General features: G+C 35.3%; 1 protein-coding gene across 1 annotated transcript; it reads right to left on the reverse strand.

Moving 5' to 3' along the window:
- Positions 1–9,053: 9,053 nt before the first annotated feature.
- LOC145280371 (uncharacterized) lies at positions 9,054–9,620 on the reverse strand. Its single transcript, XM_080132142.1, has one exon. The coding sequence runs from the start codon at positions 9,618–9,620 to the stop codon at positions 9,054–9,056; it is 567 nt and encodes a 188-aa protein (XP_079988268.1).
- Between the last annotated feature and the right edge of the window lie 963 nt (positions 9,621–10,583).

Consider the following 10,583-nt stretch of genomic DNA (forward strand, 5'->3'; position numbering starts at 1 on the left):
GTTTTTTTTTTTTTGAAAATTTATTTTATTTTTAACTATTTCTTTAGTTTAAAACTATTTCGTTTTTAAGCCATTCCGTTTTTTAACGATTGCATTTTTTTTAACTATTTCGTTTTTTGGTTTAATATTTCGTTTTTTTTTAACTGTTTTGTTTTTTTAATATTTCGTTTTTTAACTATTTCGTTTTTTCTCACTATTTCGTTTTTTTTTTACTTAGAAACTGACAATTTCTTCGTTGCATTTTACGACGTCGGAGTTTTTCTTATTGCAAAATTCATACTATTTGTTAAATTCAATACGATTTAAAATTTTACTCTGTCAACAAATAATTAAAGCGTACCATTTAATGATTTTCTTCCAAAAATTCAACAATTCAGTTGTAGACATTAATACGAGTTTTCTGTGTTACCAATGCTTGCGTGCAATTTAGTTACGTTTTATTTATGTGTTTGAATAAATCCGATTCCTTGTCGTCGGTGTTGTGCGATATAAGTCTGAGAAAAATGTTGAACAGAATAAGTCTGAGTACCTTGTATTCCGTGCTGTGAGGTACATATTTTGAATATTTGCTCTCAGTATTGCGTGACACTAATTTGGATAATGTTTGAGTAAACCCTAAATGCAAGTTTTGTGAAATGTTAGGCTCAAATCTTCGTTACCAGTGTAGTGGCCTTGCGAGGCTGGTAAAAATCAATATATAAATTGGTATCTATATACTATTATATAAAAGGAACTTTGTGAGGGGGGGAAGAGAGAGAGAGAGAGAGAGAGAGTGTGTGTGTGTGTGTGTGTGTGTGTGTGTGTGTGTGTGTGTGTGTGTGTGTGTGTGTGTGTGTGTTCCTTGTATTCCGTGGTATGGGGTGTATATTTCGAATACTTGCTAGCAGTGTTGTGAAACACAGATTTCGGTAAAGTGCGAATGAATCCTAAAATGCCAATGTTGTGAAATGTGTGTCTCGGATCCTCGCCGCCTCGCCCGTGTAGTGCCTTGCAGGGCTGGAAAAAAATCAATACAAAAATTAGTACCTATATACTATTATACAGAAGGAACTCTGTCTGTGTGCATGTGTGTGTGAGTTCGGTCCCTATTGACTCGAAAACAGGTTGGCCATTTTTTATGAAATTTCCCACGAAAATACTTTATGTGCTTGGCAGTTCTCTTAGATAGATTTTGTATCGTAATATTTCCTATAAGTATCGACAATTGATAATCGAAATAATCCTATGAAAGAAGTTTAACCCTTATCCCAAGTGGCTTCCGGGCCTTGATAAGTGGTGACCTCTATGTAAAAAAAAAAAAGTTTGAGCAAAGTTAACGTCTTAACCAGCTTTATATCACAGGTTCATTTGAGGAGTTTTATTACTAGAAGGCTCGACATATAAAATTAACAGTAGATTGTTTAATATGACGGACGCGTTCGTAATGAATTTATTTAAGGTACAAATGAATCATGATACTTGACTTTTACATTTTAAACTTCAATTCAAGCATTACATATAAAAATAATTTGATAAAATCAACAGTAAGTTCTCTACAGTGCAATGTAAACTACAATATATTGTCGACTAAGAAAGGGAGATTTTTTCCTTATACTATTTCTAAACTAACCGGTCTCCCCAAAAATGAAACTTGGGTTTATGCAATCATCCGCTCTGTTAAAGAGTAATACATTTCTCTACCCTGCAACCTCTTTCTCACAGAAGAGACGTAGCGAGCCTGTCATTGTTCTATCGTTATTTCCATAGCAGGTGCTCGTCTGAGCTCTATTCTCTGCTCCCCCCTCGCCAATCTTTCTAAAAAAAACACCCGACTAGCTGAAACCACCGTCAATAATTTTCCCCACTCCCTATCTGTACCTAAATCAAAACATAGATGCCATGAACAAAGCTTCTTTCTTAGAACTGCACGCCTGTGGAACTCTGTTCCGCTTGCCTGTTTCCCTCCCGACTTCAACCTGGATGTCTTCAAGTCCAACACAAACAAATTCCTGGTGAACCGCCCCCCCCTAAGTAATGACACCTCACCAATTCTCCAATACTATTGCTACACTATCCCTTTGACTACTGTACACACAATAACCCTTATCCCTGAGTGGCCATTGGGCCTTGATAAGTGGTGAACTCCATGTAAAAAAAAAAATACATAAGCGAATAGGAAACCGTCGTCAAACATTAGTGCAGAAAAAAATTCTCCTACTTTATTTCGACAATGAGATTTTTCTTTCAATCTTTTGTTCTTTCTTTTCTTTTTATTTACAAAAGAAGTCGCTACATATCAAGGCCCAGGGGCCACTTGAGGATAAGGGCTAATGAATGTACAGTGGCCAAAGGGAACACGTCGTAGTAATCATTAGTAGTGGAAATTTGGTAAATTGGATTATTTAAGGGAAATGGCTCATCAAGAATTTGTTTATGTTGGACTTGAAGACAACCATATTGTAGTCCGTTGGAAAGCAGGAAAATAGAAACAGAGTTTCACGGACATGCAGTTCTAAGAAAGAAGCTTTGTTCATGGAATCTACGTTTAGGTTTAGGCACAGATAAAGAGTGGGTGAAATTATTGATAGTGGTTTCAATTAAACGAGTGTTTTTCGTGAAAGTCAATACAAGAGGATCATAGATTGGAGATCAGATGAAGACTTACCGTGAAAATAACGATAAAGCAAAGGCAGGCTCGCAACATCTCTTCTGTGGGAAAGAAGTTACAGGAAAGAGAAAAGGGCATCTCCACTAGGTTACAAAGTCTATTTTGATCGCTGTAAAGGTAGGATAAGCTGCTTCTAGCAGTTCCTGTCCAGATGTGGCAACAGTCCTTCATCCTTGGACGTACTTGGCTCTAATACAAGTAGAGAATTGCATCAGCAGTAAGATATCTACTGGAGCAGTAGAACGATCCCACCATTTTTCCAGCCGCCTTGGCAACGGATTTGATGTACGTGTTCCATCTCAGATCAAAAGAAAAAGTTCATACCTAGAAGCTTGTCAAAACATGAAGCCTCCCAAGATGAGAGCCGTTCATTCCGATTGATGCCAGACGGGTATCAGAGCGTTGATGATGGAAAGATAGAAGCTTGGTTTTAGATGCATTAAAAGTAACCAACCACCTCTTTCCTCATTGCACCACGTGATCAAGATCAGAGGAGAGAGAATCAGAGAGAACTTTGTCATTTACGGCCTTTGAAATATTGTCATAGATGGTAGTGTCGTCAGCATAAATATCTGCAAATGATCTTAAGATGTGATTTGGGAGATCATTGATGTAGATTAGGAAGCGAGTTGGGCCCAGGATGGACCCCTGAGGGACTCCAGCATTAATATTGTGAGCTTCTGATATCTGCCCATCAACAACTACACTAATGAGCCTATCAGAGAGAAATGATTTAATAATTGAAAAGACATTTCCAGCTATACCTTAGCTGGAAATTTTGTGGAGTAGACCTTTATGCCATAACCTATCAAAGGTATTTGATATGTCAAGTGCAATTGCCCTAGAAAGAAGGCTTCCGTCGGGAGATTTGCTAATCCTATGAGATATAACCGTTAGCACATTTGCTGTAGAAGTAGCAGAGTGGAAACTATATTGCATATCACTGAGGAGGTTATTTTATTTTTGCTGAGGTGGTTGACTACTTCTCTACTTAACACAGATTTCAGCAACTTACTTATGATGCACAGGAAACCTTTTGGTCTATATTGAGAGGAAGATGACCGATCACCTGAATTTTTAAATACAGGGCATACTGATGAGGTTTTCCAGGGTGTTGGGAAGCAATTCTCTTTAAGACAACGCTTAAACAACTTTGTAAGTATGGGAGCTAGATCTAGTTGAAGCTTTTTCAGCAATATAATAAATAATGCCGTCAGAGCCAGTTGCTTTACTGGAATCGAGGTTTTTGATTAAATTGGCAACATCATGCACAGATATTTGTATGTCGTGTGACGTGTTTTCAGACACCAGGGGAAATACGGGGTTGGCAGTCCTGATTGCATAGGATACAATAAGCTGCAAAGTTTTAGAAAAGAATTTGGCTTTGTCTGATGCTGACAAGATTATCTCAGGCCCATTGATGATGGTTGAGATAGAGCATACACTTCTATTTAGGACCCTGTTTGTTATTTGCCAAAATTGGTGGGAACCAAGCTGCTGCTCAGCTACTTTGGACTTGACGGAGTGCGCGTACAACTCTTTCACGTTCATTATTACTCTTTTACAGTGGTTGCTGCTTTTGTCTCTGTACATCTATTACGTTGGAAGCAATGGAAAAAGTGATTTATCTCCGCAATGGCAGAGCACATTCTGGAAGAACCGTGGCTAGCTATTAGGTTTTTGCTGGAATTTCTTTTGGGAGACCTACAATTAACTATTCCGTCAGGTCTGATACTATGGAGGACACATTCTTTTTAAACATGGAATGTAGAGGTAGATCTGATATAAATGTACGGAAGCTATCACAGTCTGCCATAGAGTATCGATATAATACATGATGGAGAGGTATGTCGGAGGACTTATTACATTTTGTTTTTATCTTAACGGAGACAACCGAGTGGTCGCAAGATCCCATTGTAAACAGAACGAAAGATGAACATAGCTCAGGGCAAGTCGTGAGAAAAAGGTCTAGGAGACTTGCATACTGACTATCTGTGTCGGGCACACGGCTGGATTCGAGAGTTAGGTCATAAGCAATGAATAAATCATGACAGAACCTACCGTCATCATCTGTCGTGTTTGAATGGTTAACCATTCCACATTGTGAATATTGAAGTCTCCACAGACGTGAATGTTAGCCGAAGGATGAGCAGATAGGATGTGGTCAAAATTGATATTTTTGTTCTTTCTTTTCTTCAATACAAATTCATACTTTTTTCTTTCTTTTTAATTTTATCGTAATTGGCGTAACTTTATATAAATACGAGGAAAAGGCGCTCGGCATCACCCGGTCGTAAAATAATTTAAATATATTTTCATTCATGCAGATTTCGTAATTATTCTGACAGAGTTAATTTAAACTTGCTGATATATTTCTATACACCTGGTTTATCCATCCCAACAAAGATTTTACTTGTTATAAACCATCCTTGGTGTATGATTACTATTTCCTATTAATTTCAGTGTTATGTGACCAGAGTTTATTGGTTAAATATTTTCACACAGACACACAGACATACATACATGTTTTATTCATATAAATTTGGAAAGAAAATGTAAACTTATTGCTCAAAGAATTTATTATATGAAGGAGATTTTTCTGAGGGAGGGTGTGCATTCGTAAAATATAAACCAAATATTCAGTCACCTTTATTTGACAGTTTGTTTGCAGACGATTTCCTGTGCCATAAAACACAAAATAAAAAGACATATTCAATATTCATTCCCATGAAACAAAGATCGTCTGTATTATTTTTTCATGCAGATTTTTCTTCTTTTTGTTTCTTGTTTTCACGTTTCATCACATGTTTTCTGCTTGCAAACAGGAGTTGCAATACACGTAACCAGAGGTATCTAAACTACGGACCGCGGGCCAAATCCGGCCCGTCAAAGTATCTAATCCGGCCCGCGGAGCTCTTATGTAAACGTAAAAATATACGGGCAAAAATGTAAAAAAAAAAAATGCACATGCGTAAAAAATAGTGTGGTGGTTTTTCTTTTTGTTCAGAAAACGATTAAATAAATGATGTTTAGGGGATCAGATTTCACTAAAGAGCATAGTTAATCGGCAAAACAGTTTAAAACATGTTCAGGTGGTTTTTGCTTTGACCCGTACAGCTTCAAAAAGTCAGCAATATGGCCTGCTGTTCGAAAACTTTGGAGACCCCTGCACTAAACGACTGGGTATTGTCTAGCTCGTCCGTTCCAAAGTTTCTACTGCATTGTAAAATAATGCTTAGAAATGACGAGGATGTTTAAACGTTAGTAAAACTATACAAGAGTTACTAAATTATCACATATCACAGTTCGTTTCACAGGAACACTTTTACTTAAAGATGTTGGTAACGTTTATGTAGTCCCTCGCGTAAGTACTGGATGTCTTTCTAGAATGATTTCCAACTAGAAAGATACTGGGGAAACGAATGCCAATAAAATCATCTAATTCACACAGAATGCTCAGCAACAAAAGTAAACACCAACTTAACGACGATGGTAGCAACAACTGTACAGCAGAAATAATTTACTCTATGCGTGAATTGTTTGAAAGTTTTGGTGTTGGTTATTTCAGCAGATTTTTGTTCGAGAAATGATTTATTTGGGCATTTAACTTAAGCAGTTAAGCCTTTTTTGAAGCAGTTTAGCTTCATTGAAGGTTTAGCCTTTATTGAAGCAGTTTAGCCTTTATTGAAGCAGTTTAGCCTTTATTGAAGCAGTTAAGCCTTTATTGAAGCAGTTTAGCCTTTATTGAAGCAGTTTAGGCTTTATTGAAGCAGTTTAGCCTTTATTGAAGCAGTTTAGCATTCAAGAGTTGTATTTTTTTTATTTTTTACAAAATTTGGCTTTAGTTTTGTTTTGTTTTTTATTTATTTTACAAAATGATTAAAATGGCATAGTAACAAGGTTGTATAGTAACAATTTTTTGAATATATTTGATTAATGGCAGCGTAACGTACGGACTAAATAAGGACGCAACAAGTAGAATATTATTCCTACGTTACATTTTCAGAAAGAAACCGAAATTGAAGCTAAATTTTGAAAATACAATTTTTTGAAGGTCAAACTCTTTCAAATAAGGCTAAATTCACGAAATTTGGCTTTAATTTTGATTTTTTTCTGTGCAAAATAACTATAAAAAGAACAAGCAGTGTTGGAGTAGTAAGATAATTTATTTTCATATATAACAGATGCATGATACAACCGTGGACTTTCCACAGGTCCTGCTAATAATACAATACTTAATTAACTTCTCTGACTAAACAAGAACAATCTACCTCCGTGAATTCAATAAGGTATGCAGTTTGAAATTTCATATAGATTCCAGAGTTCGAGATGAAGATTCACAGAATCGAAAAGATGCAGATGTTAAATCGGCCGAAACGTTGTGAAAATAAATATTAGTTCCAATAATCCAAATAAAAATAATTAAAATGCATTTGAAACCCAAAACCCAAACCCAAAACAATGATACTAGTATAAATTACCACGCTTGAGGAGTAAGAAATTGTCTTTGGACCATGAGTTTGCAGACGTCCGATAATGTTCTAGTGATGCCCCAGAGAAATTCCTTTGTTGTTTACCTCAAAGATTTAAGTATAATTCCAAGTATTGAAGGATATTATGAGAGACGGAGATATTTTTTTTTTTGTTTACAAAGAGGTCATCACATATCAGGGCCCAGAGGCTACTCGAGGATAAGGGTAAATGTGTGTACTGTAGTCATTGGGACAGTAGCGTAATAATCATTTGTAGTAGAAATTTGGTATAATTTGATTATTTATGCGAACTGTTCAATAAGGACTGTATAACTGGTTATGGTCAATAGTAGTCCTCGCCAGCGAAAGTCTTAGCTATTCTTATTCTATTATTATTATTATTATTTAAAACATTTTGTGTCCTGCTCTTTCGCGCGAGGACGTATATGTAGACACCACATTATGAAAAGGATAAACTATATTAGTCAATACAGGGTTAGTTATCTTTGTTGAAGACAAAACACATTTTGAAAAAAGAAAAAAAAACAGATTGTTAGCAAAAAAATATATATGGGCCAATGTCAAGTAGATACAGCTAGTTTCATATAATACACGGGCAACGTAAAATGATTTTGCCAGATTTTTAGGAAATCGAAAGATTTGTGTTTCAACTAATCGCCATGGTGACGGGGGGGGAGCAATACCCCCCCCCACGTGCAACATTTTAGTACGTTTGGTTTGTTAACGATGTATCACACCAGAGATAATCGTGAACAGGATAGATTTTACGAGCGTCTTTCCAACGCCATTATTCGTGGAAACGCATCGAACCTGCTCTCAGCCTGCTAAGCCATCAAGACATCCGAGGAAACTGCCTGATATTTGCATATATGTTGTGAAAAAAGACAGTCTATTAATTATATAATTTGGCATTATTTATTGCATAAATGTGTATTTCTTACGATTTAGAATGATAAAAAAAGATATCGATTACTTCGATACTATACCATTGATTACTGTACACGCAATAACCCTTATCCCCGAGTGGCTTCCGAGCCTTGATAAGTGGTGACTTCCATGTAAAAAAAAAACGAATAAAAACGTTTTATGAATAATTTTCCAATTTCTTAAAAAATAGGAGAAATATGAATGAAAACATATAAAATAAAACAGATAAAAAAAAAAAGCTAAAAGCAAACAAAAATACAATTGAAATGATTTTTAGGCCTTTGTATTCTTCCGAATTCTTTGGGATTTTCGATCTTAATTATGAAATAACCGGTTAACTATATCCGAAGGCTTCAGTCATGGAATGGAAATGATAAAACTTCAAAGGTTCCCAGTTTCTTTTCCTCTGTAAAGGTCTGACGGCTTCTTTCCTCGAACAACTATACTTTGGAATTCCCTCTTTCTTCCCACTTTTACATGACTGTACAAACATTTAAAAATTTAAATGTAATGTGAACAAACATATTGTTGCACAACTCCCAAAGCAGAATGGCTGTCTTTAATGGAAAATTAAAATAAATAAAATAATGATGCATGTTGATTGTTTGTTTAAAGAACAATACACATAAAGAAGGTCGTTAATCACCGGAAGTCCGGAGAGTACATCGGCCAAAACATTGTGAACATAATAACCATGAAACGTAAAAATAATATAAACGACAAAAGTACCTCCCAGAAATATTGTCAGATTTAATCATTGCAATCACATTCTTTTTTTTAGTTTTAATGTTAGAAACGTTTAGTAACAATTCTGTTAACACAGGAAGAAGGTCATCAAATATGCGAAGACTGGAGAGAACATCGCTCGGAACTTTATGACCATAATAACCGTAATAAGCCTTAAGCATGGAAATAATATAAATAACAAAAATATGCCCCAGAAATATTGTAAGAGTCAACCATTGCAATCAAATGTATTCTTAATCTTACAAACCTTTAGTAACAATTCTGTTAACGTCTTTCATTTTACAGTTTAATTTATCATCAACAAACCAATGTCCCCATTTCTTAGCACGTTTCATTTTATTCCCGTTACCAATGATCCAATTATTGTTGATGATGATAGGTTTTAATAAGTCTCTTTTCTCCTTCTTCATTAAATACCATATTCCATCCGAGTAAGTCTGCCAGGGAAGAATTTTATATTTGATGCCAGCGAAATGACGTTTCATTAGTTCAACGAAATATGTTTGATCATTTATTTTTGTTGAGAACCTCTTTCCATTCGACATTTTTGCTATTCTCCGCTCCAGAGCTTGCATTTTTAACGTTAGATTTCCCCATAAAATTTTTGTTGCGGTGGTCGGTTTCATGTATATAAATCCTCCGGCGGGATCATGTCCCTTCACACCTCTGTGGACAGCAATTATATCGTGTGTGTTTGTGTAGTTTTTGCATCCATCAATGGCGTTGGATATCCAGAGACAATCAACTTCAAAGAGAAGGAGTTCTATATCATTAGCTAAAAGTGAGTTTATGATTTCCGTACGCATAATCATCAGTCTTAGATAGCCAGCTCTACCATAGGATTGCGAGCCGCTAAGCCTATTACCTATGGGTAAAGATACGACCTTAACTTGTGGCCAATCTTTTTTTAATTTTATTTCCGATGTGTTATCTGTAGCAATAAATAACACTTGTTCGTGGATGTCCATATAGATCGTATTGCACAACCAACTGTAGACAAAAGGTACAAATGCGTTATTGATTATTGTGATGAGCACCGGCTTTTTATTGATACTTTTTGCAATCTTAAGCGTATCGTTTATAGCACCCAAAACATCCGGAGAATATGTATTGTGTTTGGGTGAAGATACTGTTGTAATTATATTATTTCTGGGTGAAGATACTGTTGTATTTATATTATTTCTGGGTGTAGATATTGTTGCGTTTGTCTTATATTTGGGTGTAGATTTTGTTGTCTTATGCTTGGGTGTAGATTTTGTTGCGTGGGTGTAGATTTTGTTGCTATGTCTGGGTGTCCCTGCTGGATGTGTCGTGATTTCTAGTTTTGTCGCTTTTATCTCATTTCCGATAACGAACATCTTCATTTCGTCTTGTTGAATTTTTCGAGAATAAACAATCGACCTCAAACAAAAATAGCATATGACTGAAATCGAAGCCAATAAAATTAAAGAATACTTCAAGTATTTTTTTATCATTGTGTTTTATATTGGTTTATCAAATAGAAATGTTTATGTACTTGTTTTTCTTGGGCCTCAGATATTATCAATTTTTTTATATAATTGTTTTTGTTTTTTAATGTTTCTTACATCTTCACTATAATATTTTAGCTGCAAAATAAATCGAATTTTCAAAAATTCATTTTTACTTGATAATGGTTAAATGCAAAAAACAATTAAAAGAGATATCGTATTATGATAATTTGCATACGATTTTTTAAATAAAAAGTATAGAAGCGTTAAAAATTATAAAACGCGACAAGAAATAATTTT

This window comes from Euprymna scolopes, chromosome 7 (assembly GCF_053919585.1).
Source record: "Euprymna scolopes isolate OS-2025 chromosome 7, ASM5391958v1, whole genome shotgun sequence".
Lineage (NCBI taxonomy): Eukaryota > Metazoa > Mollusca > Cephalopoda > Sepiida > Sepiolidae > Euprymna > Euprymna scolopes.

What these genes read in the sequence shown, in the direction of transcription:
- LOC145280371 (XM_080132142.1), bottom strand. Translation starts at nt 9,620, where the DNA reads ATGCGTACGGAAATCATAAACTCACTTTTAGCTAATGATATAGAACTC.